This window comes from Phallusia mammillata, chromosome 6 (genome assembly GCF_965637545.1).
Source record: "Phallusia mammillata chromosome 6, kaPhaMamm4.hap1.1, whole genome shotgun sequence".
NCBI classification, from domain to species: domain Eukaryota; kingdom Metazoa; phylum Chordata; class Ascidiacea; order Phlebobranchia; family Ascidiidae; genus Phallusia; species Phallusia mammillata.
In genome coordinates, this window is record NC_137257.1 from 7,808,972 (window position 1) to 7,823,528 (window position 14,557).

A 14,557-nucleotide genomic window follows, 5' to 3' on the forward strand; every position below is an offset into this window, starting at 1 on the left:
AATGTTTTCCGTTTCAAACGATTTATAAAGGTTGACACAATAGTTTTCATCTCTACTGCCCAAAGAAAACATTATGACCGGTGTAACTTCATGCCGATTTCAAGAAATATTAACTTTGGGCAAGATAAAAACAAATTCTCATCAAATTTTACAACCGATGTTTAATTCATTGAAACGAAAGTAAAAATACATTAAAAATCAAGTGTGCGTCTAAACATTCATAATATGGTGTCATAACAGACGAAGATCTGTATCCAATAAGTTCGAGCAAAGTCACAAGAAAAATATCTTTGGCTCGTGAATGATTCCATTGCATCCCAACCGCCAGACGTCGCATTAGAGCAGTCCTCCAGATACATCTAGATTTTTTTTAAAAAAACTAGAAATAATCCCTACGGCATTAAATTAAAACACATAAAAAAGTTAAGAAACAGGACAGTAAAAAAGTGCAATTAATAAACAGGGAAGTCTACTGTTTAATATGCGTCCTGCTAAAGGTGCTAAAAGTTCGTATCGTGTGCATGATGGCATAAAATATCAGTCGCAAACCTCTTTATCCAGTCTATGGACAATCACAGATTGCTAACGGATCTGTACTTTCTAGATTTGCAGTAGAACTTCGTCATCTTGTAGAACTCGTAGATTCCACCCATAGCAAGAACAAAGAAGGCCACGCTCACCCAAAAAACTAAAACACAAAGATGTTTGCAATCTATGATTAAACAGAGTTTGCCCCAGTCTGAACCATAACACTATGAATAAATTACACTTGCAACAAACAATTTGAATATGGTGAAGTTTTATCTAAATGAGCAAAAGTACTTACACCATCGGGCAAACCAGGGAGCACAGCAGACTGGAAAATCTTCATCAAATCCAGACCCGCAGCAATAATTCCACCCTGGAAATTACGAAACTCAATTACTGTCTTCACACTTCTACCTTAGTATAGGTCCAACGAAGTTATGATATCATTGCTTTTAAAAGTTGTACTTTTTTCATGTGCAGAAAACATGAGCTCGTGTTTTCCTACATACATATGACGTTTCAAATAATCGATATTAAAAATTTAGGCAATAAACATTGAAAAAGTTCGGTTTTGGTGGAATATTTAATAGCATATTCGGCCGAAATGTTTCGGCCAACCGAAATTGCATCACCAATAAAAACACGCGTAAAACTATTACAAATATGCCCATCATGTAGCAGCCCACAATACTCTTAGACAGCTTATACCATGTTTACCTTCACATTGGTATCCGTTGCCACAATTTTGAATCGCCTGAAAAGAACGAACAACTATTAAAATAATTTTAAATTCTACTGTTTTTGAGAAATTCACACATTAACAAACATAAGTGTTCAAGACAGCAAGTTACGTAAAACTAATCATACTCGAAGACTAAAACGGGTTAAAAACAACTTTAGGTTCTTTTGTACAAATATTTTAGACCATGAAGGAAGAGCTCAGTACTTACGTTGCTTGAAGCAGGCAAAATTGTAATCATTAGAAGTTCGATAAGATGCCAAACGAGATCCATGCAATTTCCTACAAGATGTTAAAAATTTTACTTTTTTATATCTAGGCCTGCAAACGAATCAACACCGGATAAATTAATTATCTTACAATGAAATAAATTGAAATAATCAAAAATGGTCTACGGATTGCACAAAACAAACAAATATCAGCATGTCAAAACAAAGAATGCGATTGAAAAGCATAAAAACACATTCGAATCGTATAGTTGAAGTCTCCCAATTAGCACTTACGTAACAACGTTGTATACATAACAGTTCAATAAATTCAACTAATGCCCTGTGGAAATACTGCCTTCTGCAATACGCCGCCGGTGCTATTGCTTCCTTTAATTGTTAAAGATGGATTAATTCGAATAAGCTTGTTAATATCCTATTGATGTACCGATGTATCAAGAAATCCATGTGGGCAATAAGTTCATAATTGTAGCTCGGCATATACGTGGAAATTCAGACAATTTTGTCACTAAGTAGTGGATGTATATGTGTGTGACTTAAAATCAAAATCTTTTCAGGAAACAACGAAGGTATAGTGGCAAAAGCAATCTATAAGCAGCAAACGGCGAGACCGGGGTTTGTTTTAAGTCGTCACCACTCAAATGTGCACACATGCATAAGACCAACTATATCAGTGCTCTTCAACCTTTTAGTGGCACGGAACTCTCAAGGTGTTTTGTCAAACTTTGCGGAACCCCCCATAAAATAATTTTAATGTAATACAAGTATCAAAGAAAAAACATGCATTTCCTTAATACACCCCAAGCGCAAAGTTGACTTCAATTAAACGATTCACTGAAACGCATTGCCAAGTTGCTTGGATCGGTCGTTTCTACACTCTTACAACTTAGCCAAAGTGTATCAAGACTGTGTTTATTACCTCACAATTGATCCATGGTGTAACCAAGGTTAACTTAATCGTACAGGCGAGCATTGCTGTTCACAACAATGACATTATGAATCATTCTTGTTTGAATTGCTACACCAAACCGCTGTGAACCCCTGTGCGACTCTTAAAGTTCACGGAACCCCTGTAAGGGTTGTACGGAACCCTAGGGTTCCGCGGAACCCCGGTTGAAGAACACTGAACTATAGCATTAAAATCTAGGTTTATTACATTTCGATGTCCGCAACCTAATGAAGTGTACTTAATAATTAAGCTATTTTTATACTATTTCAAGGGGTGGGAATGCCAATAAAAAATAGCGTATGTGTCGAATTACAAAAAACATACCTTGCCATTACCCTATACAGACGTGTAAGTTATTCCTATTTTCAAATCACCTATCTAATAAAAATGCATTAACTTATTCAACTCCCAACAGACATACATGCTTTACATACCATTATATCGTGCGACAAGCGCATGCTGATGACTTTGCGTTCAGACTTCCTAAAACTTTGCATGCGTGTGCTGCGTGCATTCAGCGTGATTAGAAACACACATAAACTAATGTGGCAAGCAAAAACCATTAGCCGCCGACCATAACGTAGATAGCATGTAACTCGGCTGCAACTTTTTATCAATCGTCCTGCGAAAACCACTACAATATTGTAACAACGAAAGATTACAGCAACTTTAAATTGGTCTTTTTTGTTCACCCAAGCTGCATACGTAACGCACATTAACGTTTGTATAGAGCTGCGGCGACACTTTACAATCTTTGTCAACAAACATTGCGACGACAGGCTGTATTTACCAACTAAACACAATGTGGGCCTGGCTTGTAAAACCTAGCAACGGATATTGGGTGTCATATTTCGGCGTTTTCTGTGCTTGTCTACAGTGTAACTTAGTCCACGAATGTAATGTATCGCGTCACACTTCATTTGCCATCTGTATCAACCTTGCTTAATTCTGTACTTAGTCTAGCATTATGCATCGTGGGTTTAGTATGGCGTATGCATGATGTATGTTCGTTTACATTACATGGCTCAGCTAAAATCTATTTCTGCCAGTCGTGTCACTTCGTTAAACTTTGGAACTTAACTTTAACTTTTAAACTTGACTTAACTTTAAAAGAAACCTTTTCTGTGCCGTGACTAACTTCTTGCCCCAAAACCCAAGCAACTCGTTTAATACATACGTACTACATGTGAACAAACAACGTTTAAAGTGCCAAAAATTGCTTTACAAGTCCACAGAACAGCAAGCGAAATGAACTGAATCATGCTAAAAGGTTAGTTTACGAAAGCCGCCACCTTTCCGCCAAAACCATAAATATGTCCCAACTTTGCACGTAGCCGGCATGACACATTATAGGATGCGAAACAAACGCATAATGGGAGGAAGTTGTTGCTACAGGAAGGCGCGAGGATAAAGCGGATGACAGCTTCAACAATTTTTCCACATGGGCATAACAGTGTTGGTTTAATAAAACTTTCAACAAAGAGGCTTCGAAGGCCAAAAAATCGGACAGGTTTGCCAGGATGCCGAAGTCCTGTTACAACTTGTGTATGTTTATAACACAACATATCATCAGTGAGCATATCGCTTTTTACGTCTATTTGGGCAGTTATTTTCCTCAATAAACTTTAAACAGATCCGTGTGTGTGTTGTTCTATATTATAAAATACAACAGGGGTGTGCAAAAAGTTGAAAAAAGGGTTGTGCTTCCCTCGAAAAAGTTTACATTTTAAATAGTGTGGCACTCTAATCTAAACTATTTGAGTGCGGTGCTTCCAATTCTTTTTTGTTTTGTTTCTACGCCGCTCAATACGTCTTCAACTAGTTTTCTGCTAAAGCGGCTAAAATCACTTGCGAATTTCAATGGTAGTTTTGAACTAAAAGAAAGCGTGTTTGATACCAAACAAAACAAGGTCAATTTATATAACATTAAAGTGCGGCTCTCAGTCTAACTCTGCATGTTAATTACGTCTGGTGAATCAGTCTTTAAGTGGTATATCTCTGAGATACATTATATCTGCTGGGCTAATCACTAAATCCTACCAAATTATCTCTTCTTCAAACGTTTTGCACTGCGTGTCGGTTGAATGGTCCACTGGTCGTTTATCGAAAAGCGCGTTAAAGTAGTTTAAACTAATGATAGTTAGGTTATGACACAAAGGTTTACTTTGCAAAATTACATTCCAGGAAATCTGACTCAATTGAACGTATGTTAAATGAACAATTGATCACCTGCTGGACAAAGAAACCTTGTATATTTACTCTCACAAAATCGACATTTTTTCACCTTAAAACAAGACATAACTCTGTAGAAATCTATCTTTCTTTGATATCACAAACACTGGCAATGTCACAACTACTTTCTCCGTGAAAACTTGTGAGCGCATGACCGTTATTTATGAACGACGGTACAAGAATAGCCTTATTATGTCACGCAACAGCTCAAATACCGTGCGTCACAAAGCAAAGACTGTGATGTTTGGTGTGTTTGAGTGCGTCCAGACTCGACAAGCGTGAGCAATAGAGCGTGTCGAGGTGGAAGAGGGACAACACGTGCTTTAAGCGCGGAATCCTTGGTATTTTATGGTTGGTACATCAACCCATACAGAGTTACTTTAGTTGTGCCAGAATGGATATTCACACTCGGCTGCTTTTTCGTCGTAAATTCACCTTGGTGGATCGAACTTTCGGCTCTGATTACAACTCAAAACCATTAATCATAAGCCTTTGAACGCACAGGATGCATCAGCATTTTAGGACAATGATCTGTGCTACCTCTTTAAACCAATTTTCGTTTGTTCAAATATGTGACTAAATTTACCTTTTCAACAGGTGGTTTAGAGGTGTAAAATGATGTACTATATATTTGCCTTCGATCTTGTTTCTCACTTATTTCATGTAACGAGAAACAAACGAGCATAAACTTATACTGAACATAGCAATGATCACCTGCTTGTTATTGGTCAACCTTAAACACCGAAAACTAAACATATTTTATGTCGTACTTAGGGTAAAGGTGATGGACACATTTGTCCCTTTTGCCAATTCTTTGTTGTCAGTGGTCACATTGCGTAATCTTGCGCATGTTATAGAATCCACATTGCACCCTTCTCCTCAGCACTATTGCATTGTCACTGGTATTTACTTTCTTTGTAAATCACGCTTTCGCTGACGGTGATCACGTAAGCTCTTGTAACCATAGGTTGTTCCAATACAAAATCTATTATAAAATATACAATCCTTAAGTTGTTTTATTAACGATTTTTTACATAACATTGCGAGAATTCCAAGTGTAAAATACTTTCCATAAAACAAGAAGTGGGTAAAAAAACGCAGAAGCATTTGTCGTTGAAAACGGATTCAGGAATACAGCGACTACCGAGTAAGAAACCCTATCTAACGTTTGTTCATAATTATTCCAATGTTGACATGAACAAAACAATGATTTTACACTAGTGTTTCTTAACCTTTTTAGTGCTCGTACCCTTTGAGCGTATATAAAAGTTTCTCGTCCCCCCTGTCTACAATGGCCAAAGGAAGTAAACAAAATTGTAACAACAGAAATTAAACTCGTGTATTTATAACTTGTGCGTTGAATGCATGCATTAAAACAGTCTTGTAAGTTCAACAATATTTACAGCACACTAACAATCAGTCAATTCAAATCAGTCAAAGAAATATAACAAAGTAACTTGCTACGCATTCTTCACAAATATGCCTAATAGCGTATAATTTCACACTGCATGTCGTACCCCCGGCTTTGGTGCTTCGTACCCCCAAGGGGTATACGTACCCCTGGTTAAGAATCCCTGTTTTAGACCACCTTGTCAGTGGCTCACTTACAGCACTATGGAACTTTCGAGGATTACTATGTTGTAGGGATGGACTTTAAGGACGCCCGTAATAAAAACTTGTACTGACCTCTTCAAAAGTAATTGTAATTTACTCATACCGCCATCTTACGGAATATAACAAAATTGATAACAAACACATGGCAGCGGTGTAACTCATCGAGTACAAATATGAAAAATGGAGTAACCTATCAAAGGTGATTATTATTTTTTTAGAATCATATTAAGTTGTATCATAGTTGGGTTTTTCCCAAGAAGTTTGTCGGCTTTAAGTCATCGAATTTTAAATGACTTTACGAAATAAATTTTGTCCATGATTAACATTTAAACAAGCCTTTTGTAAATCTAAAATTAACTGAAGTCCTGTTAAATGTGTATTTATCAGCATTTCCCTTTCTTTGCCTTTAAGACCAGTTCGCTAAATGACCAGGAGCGCGCTGTTTGGGTAATCAGGTACTTACAAAAGAGTTTCTGGCTCGTAAAATAGGCCTTTCTTTGGGTGGCACAAGTGACGAAAGGTTCGGCTATACAAGTATTTTATTAAAAAGATTTTATAGTATTAATAAGCTGCACCGCCTAAATTAAACCATTGGGCGGTTTTTGGCTTCGGTTGGTGAGCCGTTTTTGCAGGTTTCTGGCCGTTTCCGAATTAAGGAGGCAGATTTGATATAAGACACATCTACCAAGGTGTACGTGTTTTGACGAGTGATTTGTGAGTTTCAGTGGAGTCATTACACCACGTCGACAAAGGCAAATATATAAAACTAAGCCTTTGAATGTTTGGCGTCAACACCATTTGTTAGTTCAGTTCTCTAAGTCTAACAATAGTTGTGCCCTACTCATTTAAAAACTACTAGAATTCAGAAGTGATTACTGGATACACTGTTTGTGCGCTTATTTTCACATGTTAAAGACTGTATGAAGACACATGCTTATATGGCGCATCAGAAGTACCGTTTTAATATAGGTTTGTAAGTAGCCTAACATGTTGAAATCGTTTCCATCAATTTTGTTAAACAGCATCATTGTATATGACAATAAGAAACAGCTTTATTTACAAAAAACAGCATCACTAGTAAGGTTATAACTTTGTCAAGCGTGCAAAGCCAAAGCCTAATCAAAGTGCACTCAATATTTAAAACACAATTTTCTTAAAACAATACAGTGACAGATAAAAAAAACAAGTGCAGCATATCACATTATAAAATCGAATATCTACCAATAGAAGACAGTTGCTAGTCTTAAATACTATTAAAATTTCAAGCTTTTCTATTTTCAACTTTTTCCAAAAGCAAGTTGTACTTACTGATTTAAAATCAAATTCTTGTGGAATATAATTAATTCAACACTTTTAGTCACCGTTAAAGCGACAAAAACGTGATAAACAAAATCACAATAACTCGTTAGTTGTGCGATATGTGTAGGGTGGGGGAGCTTCGTTGCCCGTTTCGTAGGGCAAATATATGTTCTTAAAGGCGTTGCCTTTTCCAGATTGTGCCTCAGCGATCTCTTGGTACGTTGGTGGATAGTCTGGTGGCCGAACAGGCTGGTAATGACAAAAACGGTTACAAGATAGAAATTGAGTGACTATGGTTAGGAATTGAAACACGTATTCTTAATTTTAAAGGATATGTATGGATGTGAAGTGTCTGTTTTTAAGGCAAAAGTTTAACGCTTTAAGGAAAGGAAAGTCGTTTTGTGTAAAACGATTCATAAGAATATCTTCCAAATTGCTTGCTCTCTACGTGTTTTGAACTTTGTGATATTGTAGCATTTTTCAACAGCGTCGTTTAGCTGAACCAGTAACAATAAAAGTATTACATTTTCACATGAAAAGAAAACGTTGTTGTTGTGGCGCCATAGTTCCAACGGTTTATCAAAACATTGGCTGAACGTGCGTCGTCATACTGAATTTAATTTTGTTTTTCTCTGTAAAGTGTAGATGCGCTTGCTATAAAACTTCGTACGTTGTTTTTAGATGTTTTTATTATTTTATGTAAATAATTGGTCCCCATTGGCTCGAAATGCGTCCTTTTCTTCTTTGAGTTGAATTAATTTATTCGCTTGGTGAAAGAACACATTGCGAATTTATAACTAATAAGCGCAATTTTGACAAACGATTGTAGCGTTGTACAACACCTGTGTGTAGACAACCTTACTATGAATAAAATTGGTCCCAACATTAAGTTTGCATCCGTCTACTGTAAGCAGGATAATACACTTAAAACGATGCACGTTTAATTCCTAATCCTGGCATTTGTTGCCGTTTTAAGCCAAAAAGTTTTTGTTAAGTTATTGTACCTGCGAAAGTGTTGGGTATATGGTATTTTCGGAATTGCTGGGAGTTGCGTTAAGAGCAATCGTAGTGTGTCGTGTGGTTCTGGAAGAGTTTCCAACTCGCCTCTGATGTTTCATTTTCGATTTCTTGCACCAATAAGTCACGCACCCGCTCAAGATCATTAGAGACAGACCAAGAATAAACCAAAAGTCTAAAAACCGGTACAAGTAGTGTTAACCTCCTTGCGAATTTAAACCCCTCACAAATCACAATTAAACATTACAACCAAACCCTTTATCAGACGATCCACAGAAATAGCAAAACAACAACTAATGAATTGATAACATGACAATCAGCTTCTAACCCATTCTTAAATCATAGCCATATAACTTGCTACCTAACCGACACATATTGATTTACTTCAAACACAATTCGGCGGTTTGCAAGTAAAAACGAGATTCAAAATTTGTGTAACATTAACTGAATTTGTCGCCCACTAACGATATTAAACGACAGGTAAATTTGCAACAAATTGTTATAAGTTAAAAAGGGCCTAATTTCATCTGGTTTGTCCGAATTTCAATGTTATGTTACATGTTTTACGGTTGAGGTTTAAACCTTAACATTTGAACAAAAACAAATGAAACTTACACCATCTTGCATACCACCGCCAGTAGTAACAACACTTGTCTCCGCAACAGTAAGCCGCTTGACTGAAAAAGTCTAAAATGCATTTGCGAGGGTTAACTGACGGGTTCAATCAAATATTTTCACATCAAAGTAGAGTTACCTTCACATCTGTCGTCATCATCGTTGTCATTGCATTGTCGCCGATTGTTGTGTCTGGCCTGAAAACAAAAACGAATGCGGTGAAATAAACATGTTCTTATGGATGTTTTCAACTGAACCCTGTGTCTTTGAGGCGAGTGATGTGAATTATGACAAATCAAAATCATTTACACCATCTGGAAGCTTTACTAAACTTGCAATATTTTGCAGACAACGTGGCTCGTATTTTATAGATACCACAATTAGTCCATTTATGACGTTTTGCATTGGTGAAAATGATAGTTTGGGCATTCATTTCATGCAATCAAAAAGTTCGGTTTCGGCCCGAACTTTTTTTAAAATTCGAAACATCGAAAAACAGCGTATTCGGCCGAAAGGTTTCGGCCAACCGAAACTTCGGTGCATCACTAATTAGAAACAAAGAAAAAAAATAACACCAATACAGAAAGCCTCACGATGACTTACCAATGCTGAAGCGGCTTGAATTATCAAAGGCAATCCTAACTTCCAAATTATGTGTTCTAATGTAATCATTTTCAGAGTAAGTTATTAAAACCCCTACAATAAACAAGCATAAAGTATAACATTATTTTGAACCGTTAGTAGGCATACTAAATCGTAATCCTTGATATTTTTCCACAAATCTACACTCTTAGTCATACTCTTGCTGTTGAAAACTTAGCTTTGTTGCGACTCCAAAACAATCACAACGATGACACTTTTATTATTTAATGTTGGAATACACTCTCATACATCATAATGAATTTGTTGTCAATAAAACTAGTGGGCAGATTTCGTAAATGAAAGCGGCAAACAAATAATCGTGACACAACAATGTGAGAAATTCTGTTTTAACTCAAGTCTAAACTCTAAACTAAGTAAACTCTTACACTGAAAAACTTGCCTTGTCATTCAGCTCCCCTTTCTTCAATTGCTAGCGTTAAGTTATGTGTAAAAGTTTCCAGAACTTAAGCGCTGCTGTTTTCAGAACTACCCCGGCTATAGGGCAAACAGTGAATACATTAATCTTTGCCTGCCTTCGTTTTGTAGAAATAGTAATTTTTCAACAACCGGGTCTGTGATCTGAAGCATAGAATTAAATTTCCTGTTGTCCATCTTCGATACAAATGACAACCCTTGTTTACTTAAACTCTGCATCAAACTGTGCACCTTTATGCAATAAAATGTGCACAAACGTATAAAAAACAATGCAGAAACTCTCCAACACATATTAACCCACACCAATTTTTGCACGCCAGTTTTTTTAAGCGATCACTTAAATGTACATCACAAGTATACAAAGCTTTGTCCCAAATCCGGTTCTAGTTTCTGTATGACCAGCTTCCAAGACAACAATACATGATCAAAAACAACATAGTTCACCAAGCGAATAGCTAGTTACTTTATCATCGATAATAAAACAAACGCTCGATTTTCGGCACTGTCAACCTCACAATGAGTTTGCAAATCTGTTCCAAGTCCCGCAGACAATGCGCGTCACGTGGGAGTGACGTCACGCAATGGTTTTATTGTCAGGCAAACGGGAGGGTTTGTGAGATAGACTGCTGGGCACACAAACATACGAGTCCGTCCCGAAAGCGCTTTGTCCCCACCGAAATTGAACTAACGAAACCGCATTTAAAATCCGCACAATGGTTGACAATAGAGAAAAAAAGGGCTTTGTAGAGTTCTGACAAGACTTAGCTACGCCACGAGTGTGTTGGAAACCGAAAACAAACGCATTGCGACTGCGAGCCTATGTAGAATTCACGTTAGAGGACACCACTATATCATCACTGACACCATGCTTCCGTAGGTTTAACGCGTAATGAGCATGTGACTAATCAAACTACGCACATTGGGCGTCTACGTAAATATATATTTTGTAGTAATTAAACTAATAGCAGTTGTAAGTAATTAAACAAAACGCATTTAGTATCACGTATTAGCATTTTGTAAAAAAAGAGTTTCTAAATCATTGTGCGCAATCGGTAATTTTTGTGTGGTGTGCACTTTTGAGACAAGATTCCATTATGTTCTGAATTTAAGGTTAATGTGGCTTCCGTAATGAACCAAATTTGTAAAAAAATCATGTTTGCCTCGAATTACACATTTTTTTCAAGAAGTAATTCGTACGTTCGAGCGGTAAATTCGATTGAAGGCACATGAATCTAAATCGGGGCATCAGCACAGCTAGCGTAAGTATACTTTTAGTTGCTTAAAAAGAAAGGTAAAAGGCCAACACACATTGTTCTTGTGTGAATATACTAAAACAAAGTTAACATTAAGATAAACCAGGGCCTAAATATGACGTATGTTAAAATGAAAGCAAAAAAAACGAACAGACAAAGCAGTAACGAATAAACTATGTGGTTTTGGAATAAACGTCACTTCTCTCGGCACACAGGTTTTGAAAAGAGTCACTTCTCTCGGCACACAGGTTAGAGTTAGACAAACCATGACCAGCCCAGATGCAAAAGGTGCAACACCCCAAAAAAATCCTGAACTTTTAAAATTGCCCACTGGATGGTGGATACATTACAGGTCTGGCTGATTCTTTCCAAGTAAAGAATTTAAAAATGATATACAGCATTAATTGCTAAACCGAATGACGTCATATTTTATCAGATGGGTATGCTATGTTTCTAAAAATAAAGGAAAAGTAAAACTATACGATGCATGGTCAATGCTGTGCCAATATCTGTTTTTCAATTGAGGATCACTCAATGCAAATAAAATCGATTTCATAGCAAAATGTAGCAAAGTATATAATGGATACACTGCATAAATAAGTCACTAAAACCCGAAACGTACAAGTAATAATTGCAGAATTTTAGCCTTTGGTAGGCCTACCACAGCCTTCTATTATTACAATTTCTCTTTCGATTACACCGGGTTGTCAAAGGATGGGTCAGTAAGCCGCCAGAACGTTTGATTTAGCCGCATGTGGGGATAATAAATACGCTAACTTGTGCATATGTTAAGCTGCAGACAGTGTACACTGTTTCGACCTATAAGGTCTCATCAGTGCAGCTGGTGACGAGAGATCGGCCGCATTGGCTAGTATAGCCATCAAACGGCACTCCAGTTTGTGGTGAGCAACAGGGTACAACCCCATACATCACCCAGTCTGTGCGATGCCACAACTGGGCATATAGCACAAATGAAACTGGCTCACAGTGGCCAAGCAACTGCTTGGGAACCACAGTGAAGTCGGCTCAGTGTCACAGTATCAATGTAAATAAAAATTGCTTATCATTTATTGGCTCATATGCTTTTACACTTATGCATATGTATTTCCACATTTTGTATTCCTCCATCAAGGTTTTAACCTCACCAGGTATTCTAGCTCTCTGCTGTTGGCATGTGGATTCCTAAACAACAATAGGTTTCCGCAAGGACTACAATTTCTCTCTGCCACATTAAATCTTTAAGTCATAACAAAAATTGACTTCCATGGCAACATTTGGGCAAAGACGTGCAACAGTTGGCTGCTTTTCACAAAATGGGAGACTTTTATTGTATGGAACAGTGTCCGTACTATTTACAGCCACTGCTGCCTTTATCAATAAAACAACCTTGTTAACAGGAAAACGCCACGTTGCCAAATATTGACAAATCAGGAAAAAAAGGCCTGATGTAAATATACAAGTATGTTTCTCAAACACTGTGCATTTGTTGAGCGTGTTGATTTCAAAATGCTTCCCTCAAATGGCTTATGGAGGTCGATTTGGACATATGACCAACATTCGCTCGTAGCTGTATTCTCCGCGTCTGCCCATTTCATAGTAATGGTATCTGCCCACGATATAGTAATGGTATACGCGATACACAATTTTGGTATGAATCGGAAAAACGCTTTGGCATTCATGTACTCGAAACATTGCCGCAAGTATCGCATCAATTTTGTCGAGAATTGCTGACAGAGCAGGCGCCGTGATGGTTTGTTTGTCGTAAATGCGGACGTTTGAACAGCGAGGCAGAAATAGCAATGATGTTAGTATTTCGTGCAGACAGTTATTTTGAAAACTTATTCCAGCCTTAGTCATAGTTTAGTTTCAACATCTATATGTTAATAGCACAACGAAAGTTTTACAAGCAATATATTTCAGAATTCAATACACTCTGTGGCAAAAACTGTTAGTTAAGTTCGTTTTTTATGAAAAAGTTCGCTAAGCATAAAAACTTTAAAGACGAATTTAATACATAAGGATATCAATATTATTTCAGCTTAAATTTAGTACTAATCCTTTTAGAGCAGTGGTTCTTAACCTGGGTTAGTTTGAACCCTTGGGGGTCGACAAAGCCGTTTCAGTGGCTTGACGAAGGTTCTCAATATTTAAAAAAATACGTATCATATGTTTGGCGATGGGTCCAAAAAGAATCTTCAGTTTCTTAAACACTTTCAATGTAAACCAGTAACCACTGGTAATGCCTGATTCTTCTGTGACGCGCGCAATAATTGTTATTCTTGTAAGCAGAAAAAAATACAGTTTATTGTTAGAAGAAAAACTAATTTCTAGAATTATTAGACTACAATTCTGCAATGTCTCCGTTGTTAATTGCCTATTTAGTATGTCGTCTTAAAAGGAAAGTGGTAAGAAGATTATGTAAGGTATGATTTTACTTGTGCAACAGAATCAGATGGAACACCTCGTCCTCAGTGCGTTTTTTGTAATAGCTAGTTAAGCTACTCCCAGCAAAGTTATAAAGTGCCAAACTTGATGATTTGGAGGAGAAGAGGGCTGGATTTGATTCAAATGCAACCTTGCGGATTTATTTCAATTTATAAACCAATTCTCACAGTGTCATATGAAGGTAGATATTTAATTGCGACGAAGGTAAACCGCACACGATAGGCGAGAGACTGTCATATGCTCTTCTCTTTAATGGCCAACACTATTTTGGGAAAAGCGTCTAAAGACAAACTTTCGTTGGTACCGCTATCAAAAGACGACAGTCTCATCTAGATCAGGGCTTCCCAAACTTTTTTGTTCGCGACCCCTTTTAATCTCATTAAATTTTCCGCGACCCTTTACGGATAATATGATAAACAGTGCAAACGATTAGTTTGTTGTATTTTTTGAAACGCTAAATTTGAGCGAAAACTAAAAACAACCTACCGGTACTCGGAGTCTACTACTTTACGCGTTCCAACACCGATAACTTTTACGTGCTTTGTCTTTAGCTTCTGTCACA

At 37.1% G+C, this 14,557-nt stretch overlaps 2 protein-coding genes across 4 annotated transcripts; both read right to left on the bottom strand.

Moving 5' to 3' along the window:
- Positions 1–141: 141 nt before the first annotated feature.
- On the bottom strand, positions 142–4,878 carry LOC145233679 (uncharacterized). 3 transcript variants are annotated; one of them, XM_080098452.1, is made up of 6 exons: positions 2,878–4,878; positions 1,479–1,549; positions 1,246–1,282; positions 827–901; positions 550–688; positions 142–359 (listed from the first exon to the last, which is right to left on the bottom strand). In XM_080098452.1, the coding sequence occupies exons 2-5, from the start codon at positions 1,539–1,541 to the stop codon at positions 573–575; spliced, it is 291 nt and encodes a 96-aa protein (XP_079954578.1). In that variant the 5' UTR covers positions 1,542–1,549; positions 2,878–4,878; the 3' UTR covers positions 142–359; positions 550–572. The 3 variants fall into 3 exon arrangements, with proteins under 3 accessions (XP_079954578.1, XP_079954577.1, XP_079954576.1); XM_080098451.1 differs by lacking the exon at positions 2,878–4,878 and adding an exon at positions 1,771–2,871; XM_080098450.1 differs by lacking the exon at positions 1,479–1,549.
- Positions 4,879–7,230: 2,352 nt separating this feature from the next.
- On the bottom strand, positions 7,231–9,937 carry LOC145232921 (uncharacterized). The gene is made up of 5 exons (XM_080097591.1): positions 9,824–9,937; positions 9,360–9,417; positions 9,221–9,292; positions 8,593–8,780; positions 7,231–7,837 (listed from the first exon to the last, which is right to left on the bottom strand). Exons 1-5 carry the CDS (start codon positions 9,890–9,892, stop codon positions 7,682–7,684), a joined length of 543 nt encoding a protein of 180 aa, XP_079953717.1. The 5' UTR covers positions 9,893–9,937; the 3' UTR covers positions 7,231–7,681.
- Between the last annotated feature and the right edge of the window lie 4,620 nt (positions 9,938–14,557).

Coding starts and splice junctions, on each gene's coding strand:
- LOC145233679 (XM_080098450.1), bottom strand. CDS start 3,159: ATGTGCGTTACGTATGCAGCTTGGGTGAACAAAAAAGACCAATTTAAA. Junction 902..1,245: donor CAACGGATACCAATGTGAAG/GTAAACATGGTA, acceptor CGTAATTTCCAG/GGTGGAATTATTGCTGCGGG. Junction 689..826: donor TCCCTGGTTTGCCCGATGGT/GTAAGTACTTTT, acceptor TTTGTGTTTTAG/TTTTTTGGGTGAGCGTGGCC.
- LOC145232921 (XM_080097591.1), bottom strand. CDS start 9,892: ATGATTACATTAGAACACATAATTTGGAAGTTAGGATTGCCTTTGATA. Junction 9,293..9,359: donor TGATGACGACAGATGTGAAG/GTAACTCTACTT, acceptor AATGCATTTTAG/ACTTTTTCAGTCAAGCGGCT. Junction 7,838..8,592: donor TATACCCAACACTTTCGCAG/GTACAATAACTT, acceptor TGTCATTACCAG/CCTGTTCGGCCACCAGACTA.